General features: G+C 40.5%; 2 protein-coding genes across 3 annotated transcripts; one reads left to right on the forward strand and one right to left on the reverse strand.

Moving 5' to 3' along the window:
- The first annotated feature begins 3,360 nt into the window (after nucleotides 1-3,360).
- sfr1 (SWI5-dependent homologous recombination repair protein 1) lies at nucleotides 3,361-5,369 on the forward strand. The gene is made up of 3 exons (XM_062401100.1): nucleotides 3,361-3,699; nucleotides 4,509-4,871; nucleotides 4,968-5,369. Exons 1-3 carry the CDS (start codon nucleotides 3,604-3,606, stop codon nucleotides 5,154-5,156), a joined length of 648 nt encoding a protein of 215 aa, XP_062257084.1. The 5' UTR covers nucleotides 3,361-3,603; the 3' UTR covers nucleotides 5,157-5,369.
- Nucleotides 5,234-21,612, reverse strand: cfap43 (cilia and flagella associated protein 43). 2 transcript variants are annotated; one of them, XM_062401094.1, is made up of 38 exons: nucleotides 21,524-21,612; nucleotides 21,142-21,395; nucleotides 20,588-20,684; nucleotides 20,310-20,477; nucleotides 20,009-20,153; nucleotides 19,701-19,845; nucleotides 19,473-19,564; nucleotides 19,216-19,347; nucleotides 19,002-19,118; nucleotides 18,823-18,900; nucleotides 18,563-18,711; nucleotides 18,232-18,335; nucleotides 17,864-18,013; nucleotides 16,853-17,013; nucleotides 16,073-16,231; nucleotides 15,857-15,987; nucleotides 14,652-14,814; nucleotides 13,944-14,054; nucleotides 12,986-13,063; nucleotides 12,092-12,217; nucleotides 11,892-11,996; nucleotides 11,676-11,792; nucleotides 10,990-11,169; nucleotides 10,584-10,790; nucleotides 10,325-10,411; nucleotides 10,039-10,119; nucleotides 9,343-9,471; nucleotides 9,133-9,252; nucleotides 8,848-8,955; nucleotides 8,537-8,623; nucleotides 8,371-8,459; nucleotides 8,065-8,275; nucleotides 7,740-7,852; nucleotides 7,397-7,550; nucleotides 7,007-7,171; nucleotides 5,892-5,972; nucleotides 5,649-5,802; nucleotides 5,234-5,553 (listed from the first exon to the last, which is right to left on the reverse strand). In XM_062401094.1, the coding sequence occupies exons 1-38, from the start codon at nucleotides 21,550-21,552 to the stop codon at nucleotides 5,378-5,380; spliced, it is 4,953 nt and encodes a 1,650-aa protein (XP_062257078.1). In that variant the 5' UTR covers nucleotides 21,553-21,612; the 3' UTR covers nucleotides 5,234-5,377. The 2 variants fall into 2 exon arrangements, with proteins under 2 accessions (XP_062257078.1, XP_062257077.1); XM_062401093.1 differs by having other exon boundaries at nucleotides 14,652-14,817.
- Between the last annotated feature and the right edge of the window lie 10 nt (nucleotides 21,613-21,622).

Below are 21,622 nucleotides of genomic sequence, written 5' to 3' on the forward strand. Positions count from 1 at the left end.
AGAGCAAGGAACTCTCAGTAACTGACTGTAATCCTGCAGTTTGTTTATTCAGCTCTTGAAGGATCTGTTTACTCAGATTAGGGAATCGTCCTGATGATTATCTCTGGAGATGCAGCATCAGCCTGCAGCACAAGCCCATGAACTCCCATGCAAGGGAATACACAAACTGTTTTTAACTGTGTGACCATAATATAACTTTCCTATCCTTTCATTTTACATTTATGCAATTTTGAGCCAAATTAGATGCTTTATTCCTCCACTGGCAGCCACAAGCACCCCTCGCCTGCCACACCCTGCGTCGACATCCACCCACCCTGCATGACTCACAGCGAGCAAGGCTCCAATCTGCTGCAGCGATGGAAAAAAAAAGGCCCCAAGCACAGTGTAAGAGAGAAGGAGCCGCTCACTCACATCTATGTGCGAGGTTGAATAAGGCCAAGTCTAACAGAAAAGGAGGCCTGGTTTTAAAACTCCAGAATCAAGAAGGAAAGTGGAAAAGAAGTGAACAAGCCTCTGTGGCCATTTTGGATAAATCACGCTCGTGTTTGTGTTGAGGAGAAGAGCTTTACAGATAAGGGCTCATTATTTCTCTGGGGGAAGGTTTCAAAAGTGACCTAATGATGTGGGCAATGAGTTCAAAAGGAGTTTATACACAGCAGAGACCTTAATCATAGGTTTCTGGAGAACATGAGACATGGTCACATTGACAATGAGTCAATGTGAAAGTGAGTCTTAGCAGAAGAGTGTTGTACAGGAACCATCAGTTTATAGGCCAAACAAGATTATTCACAAAAGTGATGGAATAAACAGATAATGTTTGGCTCTGGCAGAGGACATTCTTGATTATAGTTAACCAGGGTCTCTATCAACTGATTTTAATATAAATTCTAATTTAACTTCTTCCACAAAAACACAAAAAATCTGTATGCTCAGCTTCCCAATGTTTGTATTTGCTTTACAAAACTGCAAACTCAAGTTCAGTCTATTTTAAATTAAAATAGTTTTCAGATGACTTTGAAACGTATAAACATGAGTTCTTCTAAGTTGATGACGTCTTATTGATATTAATGTGTTTATTGGTTTGATATCTGAAAGGAATACAAGTTTTACTTCATTTTTAGCAGTAATTAGGGCCTGAGCACTGACAGGCACTGACAGGCACTGACAAATACTTTACTACATTTGACAGCCTTACTTAAAAGCTACTTTTATGTTTTTGGATTTTAGATACTGGATGATTTAACATGCTTTAAAAATCTATTGTTAGAGAATAACCCAGTAGTTTCCAGCCTTGGCTTCTGACGCCTTACAAGGAAGACAGTGGGGGACACATTCAGTTTTATATAATTCTGAAAATTCATGCAAAACCTTCTAGTTTATATTCGGTGATCACATAAATTACATATTGTTCCCATCAACTAGCACAAGGAGTAAATCAAATCAAAACCTCCGGCCTCCTGAACTTTTACTTTGAAGGTGAGCTGTCTCTCTATACCCCTCTGAATGGCCTTGTCGTAGACCAGGTGAGGCCTCACTACTGCAGGAATTTACAAAAACAACCAATCCCTGGTTTCTATTACAATGTGTTTGTGTTTTTACATACAAAGACAATTTAAGTATCCATCTTATTATGATTACTTCACTATTGGTCGCCAAAAGAAAAAGGTTCTCTCACTCAGGGGGATATTACAGTAACAGCAGACTGTGGACTACAGTTCAAATTGCTATTTCGAAAGCATCATGTGTTTCTCAGTTATAGTTCTTTTTCACAGGGAACATTTAAATAGGTCAATAGGGAAAAGCACAGATGTAAATCATAGAATTGCACATCTAAATTTCCAACACAGAAAAAACAGTATTAATTGAAGGCGGATCTACGTTATTAAGTAATTTTGTGACTGTGTCTTGTCAACAGGCCCCGTGTTTAACTCTTATCTGCAGATCTTTATCACCTTGCCAACTAGAAATCATATTGTGTAAGAAGATCAGGAAACGTGAACGGATGAGACACTGGCACAGCATGAAAGGGAAAGTCTCTGACAACAACAACCACACGTAGAATCACCTGGGAATCAAAACCAACCAACTAACCTTATATACAAAAACATTATAACCCATGAAAAGAAGTGACCTGACTGCAGTCAATCCCTTCTTCACTATAGATTGGAGACAATCCAAGAAGCTGATGTCAAGGATCCGTTGTGTTTGATGCAATCTCTTCCTGAAAACATATTCCTTGACTTGCCGTGTTACATTAAAAGGTACAGCGGTGTCTTTAGAGCCCTGAGGCCTGTATGAGCGCCCACCATTCACACCTGATCAAAGCTGGCCCCCACTCTCAGTCTCACCTTTCCCTCTCTAGACTCTTTAAACCTGTACCACCATCACAGTCATTTCATGTCAACTATTCCCTGGTTTAAAAACACCTCTTGACTCAAACTCAGTAATTATCTCCAAACCTCAGACCTGGAGGATTAATCCATATAAAATGTTTGAAAAAAAAGAGAAATAAATCTTAGTTCCCCAGGGTGTGAAATATCAGACAACTCCTGACATTCAAGCCCGTGCAGGATCAAGGTGTTGACGCACACCTTTTTCCTCGTGGCTACAAAAAATAAGGACACAATTAAATAAATTCTGGATATCAGCACAATCTGAAAACAGGACCAAACTTACAATGAAAAGGGAGTCTTAAACAAATCCTTTAATAGAGATGAATCAACGGATGAGTAATGCTGAATCACAAATATGACTGGAGGCTTTTAACAGAGGTAAACAGGGAGCACTTGGTCTCTTTATGCTTCATTTGAGGTCTTTATTTGGTGAAACAGTGCAGCTGGATCAGGGTTTCTGATTTTGACCTCACCGGAACAAACCTCTATTCCCCAAAAATATTTTACTTATGTATTTTAATTTACTGAATCATTACTATTATTCCTGTCTGGTGTATTGTACAGAAGCATATTGCTTCCAAGCCAAAAAAGGAAAAAACGGTCTCTTATAACGTTGTTATGTACAATGTATTGCATTGAATGATTACTTAGTGTTAAAATAAAAAATGTCATGTTAAATCATAAAATCTATACCTAAAATGATGTATTGAATCACTAAGTAGGGCCTACAGTAATGTTTTAAGCTCAGAAAAATGCTTTCATTCTATTTCCATAAAGTATTTTTTGTGTAGCTTCATCCAAACAGGAAACAGGAAGTCAAATACATCGGACTCTGGTCAGAGGGTTTATTAGAAAACATGTTAAGTTCTTCGGGGTAAACCTATTTAACTTCAACAACTACAGCTCCCATGATCCTCTTCGGGGGCGCGTCATTGGGTTCTGTCCAATCGTTGACTTTGGAGGTAAAAATACGGAAAGACAGAAAAGTCTCGCATCGCTGACACAGTTGTATATTTTATCTCTGTTTTGAGATAAATCTGATGGGTTCTCCCGGATGAAAGCGAACGCGTTCATTGGTTCTGGTAGTTGAGGTTGTTTGCAGGTGTTTGTTGAGGAGTTCTGTGACTCACGTGCTTTGATAACACAAAGTTTACTCGGTTACCGTCACGGTGGAGTTACTGCAATCCGAAGGAGACGATCCGTTCCCCCGATGGAGATCACACCGAAAGCAGCTAAAGTGAAATCAGTGTATCTGTCCCCGTGTGATTCAGTGGAGTCAAGTCCCAGCGAAGACAAACACGAGAAGGTGAGTGAAGTTTCCCATGAACTTGGACTGTAACTGTAAACAACAACAACAACAACCTTAAAGGCTCTGATCTCAGTCAGATGCCCATGTCCCCTGAACTCCAGCCCTGTGTTTCTTTAAAGCCTGTTCAGTTATCATAGGTCCAGGAAACGTTCATTTATTATTTTACTGATCATTATTAATATATAATAATTTTACCACTGACATAAATATTAACAGATGCCCATGTTTGATAAATAAATGGTGACCTTGGTTTGTTTTTGTGTATTGAATTGCAGCCTGTGTTGGAGTAAAAAGCCTTTTAAAAGCTTGAGTTTTGATCAAATCTATCCAGAAACCTAGTCTATGAAACATTCATCGATTATCTTTACCACTTATTGTATGGGGATGGGATGGGGGGGAAGCTAGAGCCGATCCATGCTGACATTGGGCAAAATGTAGGGTACAACCAGGACAGATCGCTAGCGTATAACAGGGCCGACACACAGAGAAACAACCATTCAAAATGACATTCACAATGTAAAGTCTCTAATAAACCCCATTCTTATGTAGAAAACTCACTCAAAAACCTGTGGAAATTTCCTAGTCCATAATCTTGTTTGGCTCTGCCCTTCAACGCAAAAAGGATCTGAGCAGCCAGGGGCTGACCGGAAACCCGCTCGCTATTAGGGCAATATTGCGAACCACTACTTCACTGTGCCACCCTTTTATGGAAGATGAAACTATGCACCCTTTGTGTGTGACTGTAGAAAACATGTGTACACTCACAATGCATCATCTGCTTTTTTATTCACTCCTCTTCCCTGCAGCCTCATCAAAAGCTGAGTTCCTCTCTGAGGGAGAGGCTGAAGAGATCAAGGCGCTCCTTCACCTCGCCCTCCTCCGTGGCCAAACGACTTTGTGTTGACGATGACTCGGAGGAGGGCGGCCGACAAGTCTCTGCGGATTCCCAGAAGACCGTTAATAATCCTCCACTCGTCACCATGCGCCATGTTGATGTAAACAGAAAGGACACGAGATCAGGGAGTGAAAGGTTTTCTGGACCCATTCCCGAACCAAGGCATCTTCCTTCTAAAGACTTAGCCGAGCAACGAGACAAGCTCAGGAAGGAGGTTAAAGACAGGATGGAGACCCTGCGCAGACTCAAGCTGGTTAAAATGTACCGAAGCAAGGTATCAGCCTGGGTTCCTCCAAGCATAAACACAAGGGCATGTAGTATGTTATATATGACTAAATTATTGATTTCATATGTTTATCTCTCTTTCTAGAATGATCTAACGCAGCTCCAGACCTTGATCGACAAGTGGCGAAGTTGTGCTCAGGCTGCTCTCTATAAGCTCCAGCTGGACGTCCTGATCGAGGGACAGAAGGGCAGCCTGTCTCAGCTTATTGACCTCTTCGGTCTGGAGGACGGGATTCTGCACTTTGACCGCACAGAGGAGGACTTCACTTTCTAATAGTTTCTTCTGAGGCACGCGCCCAAGAAAATATTTATATCATCTGGGTTAAAAAACACTCCAGCTGAGGGATCCCATTTCAAATATGCCTTGTTAATTTATTGCTTTGTTTGTTGCTGCTACAATTGTATTCACAAGTTGAGTTGTAGATTCTCATGTTCAGTTTACTTGTGAAGAGAAGTGTGAATAAACCCTGTTATGTGTGAATGAGAAGGTTTTGCTCAGTTGTGTTTCAGCTGATCCAGTGCAGGAAAGCTCCTCATCCTCAGCCGCTCAAGTTCTGACTCGAGGAAAACCAGATCTTCCACCTGGCCTCTGGCGAGATCCTTCAATTTCCTCTGCTGAGCGATCACCCGGAAGCTGTCCTCAGATGTGGATGCCAGACTCTCCTCAGAATCTAAACACCAAAACAAGCCAGTCAATAGTCAGGGGACGATCTAAAAACTTATTTTGCTACGTGCTTAATTAGATGTGAAATTACTGTTTCATTACCTGCTGAATCATGGATCTGTCTCCTCTCCGCCACAGTCACCCGCATTTCGGGGTGCTGTTGCTCTAGGATTTTGTTCCTCTGGGCTTTCTTCGCTGCCTGCTTGTTTAGATGCTCAATCTCTTTCATGCGTTTCTGCACATTGTATTGATGGGTCTGGGAAAAGAGTAAATAGGAATTTTTACTTAGAGAGCACAAAAGAGAGGGGTGATAGAAGATATCACGTCGTTAACTTTCTTTGTTACCATTTCCTGATAATCGATTGTTTTCGCCAGGTTGGAAACTTGCTTGGAAACAAGACCTTCTCGATCTGTCTCGTTGAGATACTGAAAGAAAAAGATGAAATGACCTAAATGAAACTCAAATTGAAAAGAACACATAGTCGCAGCAGGCTACGCTTAACTCTTTTTCAAAATAATATGACAGAGACAAATCTAGAAAATGTGCAGGATCATTCAGGATATGTTTATATTCAAAGTTTCAGGGGCCTGAACAATGACAGGAAGCTGCGTGCCCGACACAGCAGACACTACCTGAACCCTTCCCACAGGAAGCTGGCATGCAGGCCTGGAAACATTTTGTGTGGGCCTTGCCCATGGATTTGGCCACAATAAGACCATGGATGACTCATTTGAGATAAATGTATTTATTCATTATTATCCACCGACACAGTCATTTCTTGAATACGTCTTAATCAAGAAGTGTTTTTTCATGCGTATCACTGTGTTAAACGGCTGCAGCCAGGAGCAATACATGTTCCCGTCCACTTCTCTGCTGTGTATTTGATTTAACTGCCTCCCGCACCTTAGATCTACATTCTCAGTAAGGTGAAGACGACCAGCTTTCCTGTTTTCCAAGAATTTTAAATAATTGGATAAACGAGGATAAAGAATGCAAGGGAGGTCCTGTTAATAATTTTAAACACGTCTCTATTGGGTTATAAGTTTTAAAAGACAACAAAAAAGGTAGGGCGTGGTGCACATAGGGTGTGTCTGATAACAAAAGATCCACCATCTGAACTCGGGGATGGTAACAGTTTTCTGCTTGCAGAACATCTTGTGCTGCCAAAACCAAAATACCTGCCTTGATATCACCAACTGAGGTTTGGCAAACATGTTTGATACTTCACCTCACACGCAGATGTTTTAATTCCCATTTCAAGCAGATGCGTCACGTTTTTATAACTTGACAATATATATTTGAAAGTATAAAATAATGTACAGGGTCAAATCTTTTTACTGCTCAGTAGCATTACTGGAAGTGACTGGTGTTTTTTTTCATCTTGAGGAAAAGCCAGTATTTGATTGATAGGAACTACAAAAGCAGTAAGAGGATGTTTTAGGATCCTGGTTACACTCACATCTCGTTGCTCCTCAGAGAGACGCAACGTCTGAATGTCCCTCGCCTTGGTGTTGAGGTCCTCGATCTGCGCCCGTATCACCTTGTGCTCCCACTCCAGCTGCATGGTACCTTTACGGAAGTCTTTACACTCGACCATGGAGGCAATCTTCTGCTCTCCAAGCATCTGATCACATGGATGAACCCCATTAGTCACTCACAGACATTTTCACAAGCAATGTACTAGACCACCACTTGAATTTAGCTCATTCTGGCAGCTTTCACTAAACAGATCATTATTGGTGAGTAATATATTTACACTATCATTTAGTAATTTAATCTTCAGTTAATTTGTTATATATATCAATCATAATAATAACCAGTTGGTGCTGGTTTCATAGTAAATGCTGACCCTTATGGTTTTGTTGAGCTCCTCCACCACACTCCTGTGGAGGAGTATGAAGTCAGAGTCATCGGCTGTCACATCTGCAGTGGACACTTGACCCTGTTTGAGGACGACCTGGACCATGATGTCGATCAGGGAATGGTTCTTCGCCTTATGAACACTACAAGATCAAACCAGGACAAAAAAAAAAAAATGGATAGTTCATTCAAAGCTAAATATAAAAAGACTAATGGCATCTACTTTTTACTTTAGTCACAAAGTAGTGACAAATCCAAAATATATATATTTTTTCCAATCAGAACTGCTTTTAATCAGAACAACAACATCATCATCATCATCATCATCATACCGTTCACGTTCATCTGAGAGATTTTTAATTTCCTGCTCAGCAGCTTCATTCTCATCTCTCCTCTTCTGTAAGAACGCCTGCATCTCAGCAAGAGCCAAAGCTTTTACTTTTACCTGCGGAAGAGGTTTCAGTGAATAAAAATAAAATCAACTGTTTGGAACAGTTTCCTAAATCTGTCTAACAGCCGGGCTCTACCAAACATCACAGTGGTGGTTCACTTTGAAAACAATTTTTTATTTATTATGCATATTTGTAGCGTGAAACGCCTCTGAATCTATGTTGCACAATATTTCAATTCTCTAACCTGTCTGTGTCCTTATTTTACCTTTTGCTCGCTCTCTGTTTTTGTTCTGCGGACGAGACAGAATCTCTCCCAGATTGATGGGTTCAAACCCTCAGGTTTATGTTCTGGAGCATCCAGCTCTTCCATGGCCTTCAGCATTTTGCTGAGCGCGTCGGGAGCCTGAGAGCCGCACAGACGCTGATCTCTGAACGGGTTGGGGTTGCTGTCGGTCTGAGTCCTCAACTTTTGAACCCTGAAGCATTAAGTAGTTTGAGAACAGTGCAGCTCTGTGTGTACTGGAATTCGACATATGAAACAGTGTCAGCACAGAAAAAAATAATCACAAACCTGGGTCTGCGTTTGAAGAGCTTATACAAATGATCCACAATTTGCCCAGGTACATCACAGAATTCCTTCCTGAATTCTTTATCAAGAATCTTGGGAGACATGGTTTCCATTATAACGTATTATGTGCACAGACAAAATGCTCTCAGTGCTTTGGCCGCTGGCTTACTTTGTCCTCAGCTACGACGGTGTCATAGGTCTCGTGAAACAATTCTACATCTTCTTCACGTAACTTCACCTCCTCCTCAAGTTCATCCTGTCAGGAGAAAAGCATGTCAATAAGATGAGAGCAGCATGTTCCGGAAAACCAGACAGATGAGGACAGGTTAGCTCTTGCAAAGCACGCCTGAGCGCTGGGAAGATGTTACACTGGAGTTTGGAAGAACACCACAGAGCTTCACTCTGGTATCTCACAAATAACAGACTCAAAAGCTGGCAGTCATAAATTCCTGCAGTGTTACTGAGAAAGAGCTTTCTGACCTTGTGTGCCAGGAGTTTTTCAAGTTTGAGCATGAGTTCCAGCTCTCGATTTCTCATCTCCTCTTCTAGAAGTACTGAACAGACAAGCTGGGCGATCTGAAGCTTTCCCTTTAGAAATCATTAAGAAAAACCATTAAACAGGATGTTTTAAAGATGTCACATATAGAGGGTATCATATAGCACAATCTCAAGGAAGAAACCATGGGGAGAACAGAGGGCCCTTTAACCTAATAAAAATTATCAATAATAATCAATCTGCATGTGTGTGTGTGTGCATGCGCTCACCTGATAAACAGCCATTTCAAATTTGATTTTCTTCTCAAACAGCTTTGTCAAAGTTTCATCAAACTTCTTGGTTGCATCCCTGGTGGTTCCCTGAAGTCTTTTCATTTCAGTTTCCATTAACTGCAATTACAGCATCGACAGCTGATTTGTATTTATCACTGATCATCAGAAGTGAACAAACGAAAGCTGTGAATGCATGTGCTGTGATACCTTTTTGTATTTCTCTTTCCTCTCACTCAGATCTTTGGTTTTCTTTTCATACTGTTTGTAGACCTTTTTGTCCTCCTCAGTCCACTGAATTTCAGGTTTGCTCAAAACCAGCTCAGGCGGAGGTATTTCCTGTGGAGTCAAATCAAAAGAAACTATGTGCCCTTCAAGTTGATTCATCTTATTCAAGTGACAATGCCTGAAGAAGAATTCCGGAAATAAAAGAGACGATTTATACTTTTTGTGCGAGTAGCAATTAGCCTACTTCAGCTGCAAGGAGATGTAGGATAATGTGTAGAGCATGGGAAATGACTGCAGGAGAGAAGGGGGGGGGGGGGTTCCACTGCTCTTTTTTGTCTTTCTCTTCCAGATATTCAAACTGTTTTTGTCACTTGTTAATTTCACAACAGCCAAAAGCAAAACAATTAATCAGTTTACTATCACATATGACAAAATAAATAATAAAATCTTCACAATTGACCCAGAAAATGTTAATAATAACTGTAAAAAGTGTGGATTTGTTTTCTCCAAACAAATAAATTGATTAATTGACAAATCAATTTTCTATTTTCTACAAATTTATTCAGACTGGACTTAATCACTTTCAGGCTTGCATTAGATTTTTTCTTGATTGATAAAAAAAGTTAGTAGATAATATGTCTAAATAATATGTCTGGAATCAAAAATATTTGAACACACCAGTCTCAAGATGTCTTCTTTCTTCACTTCAAGTGCTCCATCCATCATGTTATCAAGAGCTCGATCTCTGCAATCATCCTCCTGCAATGGACAGGATGAATATGTATCAATATTAAAGAAATCAACAATTTACTGTAACTTTAAAACAAAGTACTATTAAATGTACTCTTACTGCTGATAAGAATATAGCTAGATGTGGTAATCATATAGAGTAGTATTTGAAGAATTTGTAAATAATGACAAACAGGAGCTGAAAAACAAAAACACATTTATCGGGGCAGCATACCTTGGCAGCTGAATGTCTCTGCTCTTCCAGCTTCTTCCTTTCCTCCTCCTTCCTCTGCTCTGGGCTGAGGCACTTTTCTGATTTTATCTGGAGTGGGACAACGATTTTAATCTCTCTGGTAAACTGTGAAAAACCATCTCCTATGATGCTAAACACTTACTATCTCTCATCAGAGTTATAAAAATACATTTTAACATGTGTTTGCTGAACTTTGTCAACTGTTTAGATGTTTGCTTGGGGTGGGGGGGGGGTCAGTAACCTCACTGTCGTCCACAGTGAGCAGGCTCTCCGGCCACTCACTGACGCTCAGGCTGGGCTCCCACAGCTGCTGCTGGATGTCCAGCTCCAACAGGATGGCACTGATGTGTTTGTTCCTCTCCCTCACACGGTTCAGCTCCTGCACCTTCTGTTTGTGCAAGCCCTCAAACTCAGTGTTGAAAGCCATCTTGATGCCGTAAATCACATCCTGCATTTGGGGTTGAGTGAAATTAAAAAGAAATGATTATTTATATAATCATGGTTATATTATGACTCAACACACTTCTTAGCTGCTCTTCATTTCGCCTTTTTGCTTTTGTGTGTGTTTTTGAAAAGCGTTGCATTATACAAAAGCTTGATAATCCCACTGATCTTATGATTCAACAGTTTTTGGAAGAGGTTCCCACCTGTAGCAGAACAATCTGGTTGATCCTCTGTTCTGTGGTTTTCAGGCTGAACTGATCGTAGATGTAAGGGTTTGAATATCCAAACTGAGCGGAGAAACTTCCTGAAACAGCAGCTTTCTCAGCCGTATTGTCTTCCTCTCTCTGCTCTTCCTCCTTCAGGATGGTTGTATTTGAACTTTTCTTAAGAGGTGCAAAAAAACAGACAACTTCATATGAGAGGGTTGAGATAAATGTTGAGGATTGAATAAGTGGTTTCAAGATTATAAACTTTATCCTAAGAATATTGCAGTGAGGAGAACAACCAAAACACTCGCTGTTGGCCACACAGTCGTAAATCTAGAGACATCTCAGCGGTGTTGGACTGGAATGCGTTCAAGCATTTTAAAAAGTCACAACAGCAAAAGGTCAAAGAAAGAACTGTGATTTAAAGTATCCATTTATTTTCCATTGGTTAAACCATTTTTAAGCTAAGTTTGCACAGAAAATGTACTTCCACAGGGTAAAGAACCAGATCACTGTCACAACTTTAAGAAAATGTTTATGCTGTGACTTTGCACGCTGCGTTCTGCTTCAAATTAAGATTCACATAAAATCTAATTCTCTCTAACTCATCACACGTGCTTCTCTTTGCAGCGTTAATCAGAATTGAAACCACCGACTGTCCAGGCCTCGAGAGCTTTGCTTACGTTGCAGGCAGCCATTTCAATCTTCCTGATGTTCTCCACCTTGCGAAGTTCCTTCACCTCTTTCTCAGTTCGCTCCTTCAGAGGATAGTTTTTCACCTCCTGTTCAGAGTGAAACGCCTGTGGTGGACAACCAGAAGGTATTTGGAAATAGTTATATATATATACAGCTCATGATGTACATGATGTTAAGTTAGATATAACTGATCATGATCTTACCTTAATGGCCCGTCCCTTGACCTTCATTGAATCCCAACATTCTCTCTTCAGGACATCACGGAGGAAACATTTCTCCAAAATCTCCCACTCTATTTCTTTTCTCACCTACGATGGGATTGCAAAAGGTTCACCACAATCTTCACCACACGGAGAAGGTAAAGATTACCTGGATTAATGTGAGTCAGGTGTGTGTCTTTTACCCTCGTAACCTCCTGCTCCACCACGGCCACTTGATGCTTCTGATCCTCAAGATCCAGGTTAAACTCTTTTTGTCCCAGACGCTCATTAGCTGGGAGGGTCTCATTTTCACACAGCATCTCCTGGATCTGACATTTGCAATAGAAACTTGTTTTGTAGTTATACGCCTACCTTCAATTTACCTTAACTACACTGCTAAAAATAGAACACAAATGTAACTTGTTTGTGTGTAGTATTTTTTACGAGGGACACGCTGTGTGATTATGTGCCAATAAAACTAGAAACTAGAATGCCACTCAACAAACTCCACATACTCATAGATATTAGTCCTTTGATCATGTCTGATTGTTTTTTTATCGAGGTCTCTGCATTATTAATGATGAAAAACCGTCTAAAGCGCAATGTTGAAGAAAGTGTTCCTCGATCCTCCCCCTTGATTGAATCCACCCCAAAAGTTAATGGACTGTTTCTTGAGCCAAAGCCCTCCCTTCAATAAAACCTGCTCTGGAGGTTGTACGTAATCTTGCTAACAGACAGACAAACAGATAAACAACAGCAAGGATGAAGAGTTAAACTACTTGGTGGAGGTGATTACAGGGTTTGGTAAGTAGGGATCATTTGAGATCCCACTAGATTAGCGTGGCTTCATGTATTTTTTCATATACATATTTTTTTAAATGAAGGAGTATATTTATTAAAGTATCTATTACCAGCACTTCCTATTCCACCTTCAGAGTGCTTTGGCTTTAAGATATTTGAAGCTGTGTGTACTCAGCAGCTCTATGTAATCACAGAGATTACTATTACAGAACAGAAAAGCACTTACGAAACACAATGAATTTAATTATACAGTATTTGTGCTAACATGCACCGTGGGACGTTGTTCTGTCACTTACAGTGCCGCGTAACTCCCTCATGCTTTTCCTCAGGATTTCTTTTTTCTCCGAATATTTCTCATTTTCTTCTTCCATCACCTGTTCAATATAAACAGAGAGAAAAACAGTGAGAGATTTTAGCTGAACTACAATAAAGCAACAAACCGGTTGGTGTTGATCCTTTGATACACAACATGGGTCAAAAAGACTGCTTGATATGCTTTTCATTTCCTGTATCCAGAGTGTTAGTATGGCTGGACGCAATCATTTCGGACTTACGGCTGACATGTTCATAAAGATGCTCTATGAAGAACCGAAATGAGGAGGCAATTCTTGGTCTTAATTCTGAGTCTGAAATCTCTGACTGTGTTCCACAAGATCAAGCAGGCTCCTTTGATGATATAGGAGACTCATCTTCCTTGTCACCAAAGGGGCCTTCTTCATTTAGGAGAGCTGGATTCCAAGTCACACGGGTGAAGGCCCCTTTGATGACAGGAGCCTTTTCCTAAACTAAGAAGTAAGAATAAGCTAGAAAATAATCACTCAACATGAACCTGTGAGTCAGATTAGAAAGTATGCTGTCGATTAAAAAGCAGGCTGGAAGGTGCCTCTACCTTTATCTCACGTGTGGTTGCAGAGGAGGTTTGAAACCCACAACTCAGAGACTGCCCCACCTTCGATACCAATCATCGTTATCAAGAAGCTGACGAAGTGCTAAACATTTATATTTTACAAAGCTTATCTGCTTTATAGGACTTGACTTCTAATTGGTGGATATTTCTCACATTGCAGGAGACGATAAATCAAGCTGTCGCCTGCCAAAGGCAACACAGCTGCATTATGAGTAAGATATCGTACACAGGTGCAATGGGGACTTTCACAATCCTCCGCCCGAGAAGCAGGAGAGACGTATCTAAACATAGTGAGCATTACCCACAGGGCACACCACCACAAATATCACAGCATGTTAGTCACTGACCGCCTGTCGTCGGCCTTCCAGCCAGGTGGGGTGTGAAGGTGGAGCAGGCAGGAGGATGTTAGAACTCTCATCTTGCTCCGACACGTCCACGGTCTCTGCTCCGCTGCTGACCTACACAATGTAAACACATAAAACACACACATAAAAAATAAATGAAGGCAATATATTTGTGTTAATAATAATTGTTGATCTTGTTCAGCTACTTATGTGGCCTTCGTTAAAAGCTGAAACAGCTGAGAAACAAACGGTTTCACATTCGTCATTATATTCTTCAAATCCACTGGGAAAAGCACACTTTTAACACATGTAACAGTATAGCAAGTGGTCAATCATCAAGTCTGTATTACAATAACAATAACAATATACAATAATAGACTGCCATATGTAGTGTGGTGCTGATTGAACTGAGAAGTATTCCTAATAGTTTTTACTTTATATTTATAGCAATAACAACAATTCATTTTATAAAAAACACTCAATATAATTACAATATTGAATTGCACATAAATTGAAAGTGGAGTTTATTGCAAGACTGATGTTTTAGACTGCATTCGACTTGAATAGGTGTACCTGTTACACCGAGTTTGTTTTCTGCAGTTGTAGTGTGCTGTTTGTTTTGTAGCCATAGAGGCAAAGCAGTTTGGTGTTATGTAAAACAACTTTACAACCAAAACAAACCGGATTATAGCAGGATTGATTATTGTTTACCTCACTCTCCTTTGGTATTTCAGAGCCCAGACAGGATTCCTGTCTCCATGCAGGCAAGTCCACAAGGACAGGGTTCTCTGTGTCGAATATATTCTTTAGGAAATGAGCCGTTGCCTGGCTATTCTGAGCAGCTTTCTTCACCCCAGCTTCCCCACCTTTAATCCTGCTTAGAAAAACATAAGATAATTATGAGAGAGCAGATATTTGTGCATGGAGGTCTAATGATTACCAGTTGATCCGGAAATCCATTCGTATGTCATGTTGTAAACACATGATGCGCTATTATAAATTAAAATTGTGTTAGTTATATCATTATTTGTTTCCTTCTGTGTTGTGGTGAAAATATTTTCAGATCTTGAGATCTAGAATAAGACAAAGCTCTCGATAATGTCAAATAAATCAGTTTTTTAGTGTGAGACGCATAACATATTTTCTGGGTAAAATGTTATATAACTATGAATAAATCAAGGTGTAGAAAAAATGTAGAGCGAAAGAAGAACATTCTTAAAAGGATGCTGTTGGGAATATTCAAAACATTTTAATTATCATCCACATATCTCAAGACAACCAACTGTGTGTTAGTCCGTCTCTATAATTTCTGATTTCCCTGTGACACACAGCGTTGACTCAAAATAAACTTCTGTGCCTCTGTTGTTCATAATAAAGGAAATGTCTCCCAGTGAAACGATGTGACTCAGCGATGTGTTTTTAACAGTTTTAGACAACAATGGACAGTCTGACACATTTTTTTCAATAGGGAGATTTGTTTAGCATTAGGAAAAGAAAACACCAGACTTCCCGCACTGTCAACAGTTTAAGTAGCTCAAGGTTAAGACGTACAGTGAAGTGAACCAACATTAGAAGTAAAAACGTGGATGAAAGAGAAAAAAAGATTTTTGGGACTTCAAAACAAAAGCGTGCAGGAGCAAGCAGATGTGGAATGTTAGTGGGATGGGATTCTGTGGACGGGTTGTTCTCTGAAATTTATGGACCTTTGTTTTCCTACAGATTATGAGCATGATCCGCTGGAACCTCTAATTCAGCTGTATTTATTTACCATCAGCAACGGCTCCCAGTGTGAGAGGAAAAGTTCTGTTTAATGCAAACAATATCAAATTGAGAGGGAGTGACCACTACTGCGAGCAACAGTTCCCCCTGCTGTTCACAGTGTTATGCAAGCACGACAGGACTGCTCGCTGCTCTACCTGAGATTAGTGCACACGAGAGAGCCGTCTTTGCAGCCAGCGGTGAGGAGTGTCAGGCCTTCTGCAGAGAAGGTCACACTCCGGACTCCACCGAGACCACATGGATGACACTGGAGCTCAATGTATCGATCCTGTTGGTACAGCAACAGTATTGTTATAATACACTTCACAGACAGGGGAAATATGATTCAGCTGTTTACAATAATAAGCTCCTACCATGGAAGCAGTTTCTCTAATACACAGAAGGCCGTCTTGACCTACAGACGCCAGCCATAACTGATGAGGAGACAGAGCGAGAGAGGCGGGGCCCAGAGGATGACCTTTCACCTCCAGCTCTGGTTGTAGCATCTGTGGACTGGAGGGACCATTTGTGTCCTGAGAGGAAGAATCGGGGATTAATAATTTTATATTTGTAATGTTAACAGATTAGGAGCCCATAAACTAATTTAGGATACTATTTATTTGAAAAATGTATTTAATAATTTTCAGGTAACTTTACCAGTAAGTAGATTTGGTTTGCATTCTAAGTAAGAGGCATACATTATACAGACAATAAAGCATTATAAAAACAAAAATAGAATAAGAAAAGAATAAAGAGCTCCGGGCTCCACTAATCAGGACCTTAAATACTTAATAAATATCAGGCAAAAAAAACTAGACCTAACAACCAACTAGAATAAACATGACAAGAAAAGCTCAGTATAAATATATAAATAAACAATGCTTCTACTGCATCTGTGGCATGTTACTGGTTCATCTGTGGGATGGCTGCTGCAAAACAGCTATTTTTATATCGCTTTGTTCTGCAACTCAGGACTATAAACCTCCATCCGGAGGGAAGAAGCTGAATTTCATTGTGTGCAAGTCATCATTTAAAATTGTGTTTGCTATCCACTCTAACTCTCATCTATGATATTTTGCTGCAAATGTACCAAAGATATTTTAGTGGAATGATGACAGAGATCATCGTTACTGGTGTATTAAGCGCCAGCGAACCTGGGGGAACTGAAACTGCTGAAGAGTTTTCTTCCTGTGGCAGTAAGCAAATATCTTGCTGACTCCCAGGACACAGAACTCAAGTGGACGAGGCACTTCATAACAGGACACTTTGAGGACGTGAGGAGACAGACAACCATGTCGGTCTACACAGTCAGGGCCTGCAGGTCAAGAGAGAAGCACCAGAAATATCAAAACAAGCGATGTGAATATAAAATAGGTGAAAGTGTCTTTTCTGTATCTAACATGCGAATGGCTGCTGCCACACCCTAGAATCTACGGCCTAATCTTTGCACTTTCCTCTTGAGACTTCTCGCTCTTATGGTCTCTCTTGTTCAGCTTCAGCCGCTGTATAAACAAAGGTTGTGTTTTTGTAAGCTCCTCAGTCATTGCGCTTTCTTTTTAACAGCATTAATGACAACTCTTCTAAACATTTAGATAAAAATGTCCTGTTGAAGTATATTAATTAGTTATCCCTCTGAATATAGCTGCTACTTTGGAAGCTGGCCACTGTCAAAGCATCTCCTTGGAAGATTTACAACCTTAAAACAACAGAGGGCCAGAGGATGTCCAGTGAGCTCATAGATTGATTCAACTTACATTACTCGGATATAAAAGAAGCCACCGGCCATTTTTTCACTTTTTAAAAATTTCCACTAGCCAACACATTCCTTGAAATTGATTAAATTCCGTTAATCCCCTTGTAAACCTCCTCTCACCTACAGCAGATGATTCATCAGCTGCTGGCTGCAAAATAAATTCCTCTCCTTTGTTCAGTGTCAGTGGGCCTCTCTGACATCTGTCCGAATTCGTTTAACTGTGTCAACACGTGACCAAGTGAATAATGAGGGATGTGTCAAAGAGGTGAGGATCTTGCCTCTTTGAAACATCTCCAACAAACTAGGAATGAGAGTCACAGGCCCTCATCTGTTCTTAATTATCAGGCACTCAACCAGTGCAAATGCAACAGTCGTAAAAGTAGTGAATAGGTTTAGAAAATCAGCGGGGTACCTGTAAGGTCTTTTGCAGGTAGGGAGAGCAGTGTGAGCAGACTACTCTCATGATTGTTTCCTTCCTGTCGAGCGCACAGTGCAAGAACTTTCACCTGTTCACCATCCCTGAGGCACTGAGTGGAAAGTGACAAAATGGGACCAGGAACCACTAGAAAAGAAAACAAATATGAGCCAGATGACACTGAGCTGCTCTCTTTCAATATCTAAAAATACATGGTTCCTGTCAAGGTAAAGAAATTTCAGTAATAAGTCAGTCATTTCATATAAATTCTGAGCTGAAATGACCTACATGTACAGTGTGTTGTTACATATAGAAGAGCAGTAACACATCTAAACAATTAAGAAGTATTGAAAAATACCATCTACCTGTGTATCCTATGATTGAAAACTTCTTTGATGGCTTTGCATCTATTACATAGATATGTGAATCTGAAGCTCCAGTTAGAAGGTAGTGCCCCTCCTGATCAAAACTGTTGAAGTGCACACACACGCACACATACACACACAGTATATTTGCACACAATAAGAAAGCCTGTAACCACTGGGTGTGACATTTTCATTTGCTTTCCTGACAAAAACAGTTTTTCTCTGGGTTGAGTAACTCCTGACTCTACTTTATAGATGTGTGATAAAATACTTTGTCACAAGGACAGTCTTAAACTGAACCTTTGTGGTCACAGGGAGGGAAAATACTTACACTAGATAATCCACGGGAGAGTGGTAGAGCTGAACCTGGTGAACCAGGCGAGGCTCCTGCTCCCTATTCAGGTCAACAAAGAGGATGTTTCCTGACGTTGTTCCTACAGCTGCGTATTGTGCAATAGGACAGCAGGCCACACTTGTCACCTGGAAAACCACAGATCAAAGGTTTACATCTGTATATAAGTCTTTTACAAGTCTTTTGGACATGATGTGTACTATCACAAGTACACATCATTCATATGTTGTGACTCTGACCTCAGCCTGAAGAGTAAGGGAACCGAGGCACACGCCATCTACGGTCCACAGCTGCAGTTCTCCAGAATCCTTCACTGACTGCGACCAGCAGTGAAAACACAATCATCACCGCTGACTCAAGACATACTCACCATAATTACATGTGTCATCACAATACTATAGATCACAAATGCTTTTACCACACAAAAGTTCTTGTCAGCGTGGGACCACGCTGCTGCCACAAAGTTTCCGCTGAGGACGTCCAGGACCTTCACAAACTTTTCTGACCGGGCCGAATTCAACACGTAGATCTGCCCCTGAAGAATAACGATCCTCAATTTAGTTTTTTAATATATATTTTCTCTTAAGTAACTATTGAAATGTGTTAAAACTACAGTGCATCTGAGTACTAACTGTATTGGAAGAGAGAAGTAATGTTTCATAGTTAGGGGAGTAGATTGCGGTCGTGGCGGTTTCTTCTATCTGCCATGTTTGTGTGATGTCAATCTGAGTCCCTTTGATTTGCATACCGTGCACCACACCGTCCTGGGGTACATAAGCATTTCATAAATACTTGTAATGATGAACTGTGAATTCCTGATACCTGAACTTGAAAATCATATCTCTGATTGGCACAGAAATACATTTCTTATAAGCAGATATACTCGTACCTTCCCTACAGCGATCACCCCATTCTTGTTAAGGGTTAAATCTTGAAAGCTGCACTGTTTGAGATCAGCGAGTTCCGGGGCAACATCCGGAGCTGACAACAAAGATCAGATGTCAAAAGCCTTTTCTGTTGCCAAATGAAATTAGGTAATACTTACATGGGAAAGTAGAAATACTCCCAGTGACTTGTTTAAATATTTACCAATAAAAAGGTCTGTGTGTTTGCTTACTTGTGGGGTTGAAGAGAACAGAGACAGAGAGGTTCTCTGTGTTAACAAGGAACAGATATCCCTCTGAGCAGCCAACAAAGAGATCTGATGTGGCTGTCCAGCAGATGGCAGTAGGAGTCAGTCTGGCTCCAGAGTTGAGTTTAGTCTGCTGAAACACACATGTGGTGTTAGGTAACAGTTTGTCTTTATTCATGTGCCAGAGAGCAAATATTTTTCCCATCTCCAACCCTAAAACAAACATACTCATCGGTGAAAGTGTATTTTGTAGCCAGTACTGGTATTTAGGAGACACTGGGATAATACTGTACCACAATGTTTTCTGCCTTGTTGCCTTTGAGCCTTGAGATGGTTGATGGGGGAATATTTTGCCCAAAGTGGGGAGTCTTGACAGTGTAAGAGGTGGGCACTGATCTCTCAGCCAAGGATCCATCACTTGTAGGAAGGTGTACCACACTGCAGCACAACAAATATGACATATGCATGTAGTACTGCTTCACACAGTGTTATCTAGTCACAGCATGTTATCAGTTTTCCCTAAATACACAGAAATATCCATATATCAATTCTGATTTTAACCACATACAGTATAAACTGCAAAGTTTGCTTTACCATGGTTTTAGTACATGGAGGCTGGCACTCTTCTCAATGTTCCACACGGTGATGGATGCAGTGCCCAAAGCACAAAGCTGAAGCCAATTCATCGGGTTGAACACCAGAGAAATTACATCTTTCCCGGCTTGTGGTTGTGTGCAGATTGGCTCTGCAGTTTCCCAGTTCCTGAATCACACAGTCATGATTAAAGTAGCAGATCTACTCCATGTGAATAAAAATAACTAAAAAAAGATGTGGCACAGACAATGGGTAGTGGACTGATTTCAGTGGCTCACCACACTGTAATGGTGTGGTCTGGAAGAGAGGAGCAACAGCCCAAATAAGGGCCACAATCACTTAATGCCAGGGATGTGTAGTCCAGTTGTGCCATTCCTAGAAAAAGAATCAAAATTTAGTGGAAAAAAATATAAGTATGATGCATGCAAGCAGAAAATAATGATTCAATTCATATGGTGAATAATAACGCAAAAAATCAGTATCTGCCACTTGGAATATTATGGCAACTGCACAGATTTAGCTTCTGATGTGTGTGGGCAGATCAATCCACTCAGTATCAATCCAATACAACAACAAGATCCTGTTTTGAGAATCTAATCTAGTGTTTGGTAACATTTTAGGCACATGGACACTCTAAGTGCTGTGATATTTGCAACTCTGCTGTGGTTATGTGCATGACTGCAGTGATTATATCTCATGTTTACAGAAATTACATCAAGAACATTTGTTTTTTATTATTAAAATGGTCTTGTGTAGGAAAATATATAAAACATATTGGTGATTGTGGTCCTGAGTGATCTCATCGGACATTTGAGACACATATGCATCTCACCTTTAAGTTCATTCTTCATGTGAAGCTCAGGGAACACGTGCACAAATATAGATGGGGACAACCTTTTCTCAGAAAAGGCAAAAATCCCACTGGTGCCTCTGGCTGTGAATGCACCGATGCCTCTGCCGGGGCCCTGGAGCAAGCTTTTTGATTTAGTCTCAAGGTTGAGGAAGCAGATGTGATTCCCACATGTGTAACACACAGTGTCATTGTCCACAAAGTGCACGGTGCTGTTTGTGAATCCCTGAATCCACCTGGGGGTAGCAGCACAACACAAATGTAAGCTAGGTGGCTAACTGATGTGAAAACATTTGAAACTCTTTGTACTCACATTGTTTGGAAGTAAAAAATAAAGCAGTATTGTATTTTACAAGCTACCTACCTGACTTCTAAATTTCCCATGGCGTCCATTTTAACACAATATTAAAACTACAGCTTCTTGTCACGAGCTCAACAGGCAGACAAACAAGACGCTGCGTAA

This window comes from Platichthys flesus, chromosome 12, assembly GCF_949316205.1.
Source record: "Platichthys flesus chromosome 12, fPlaFle2.1, whole genome shotgun sequence".
In the NCBI taxonomy this organism is placed as follows: domain Eukaryota; kingdom Metazoa; phylum Chordata; class Actinopteri; order Pleuronectiformes; family Pleuronectidae; genus Platichthys; species Platichthys flesus.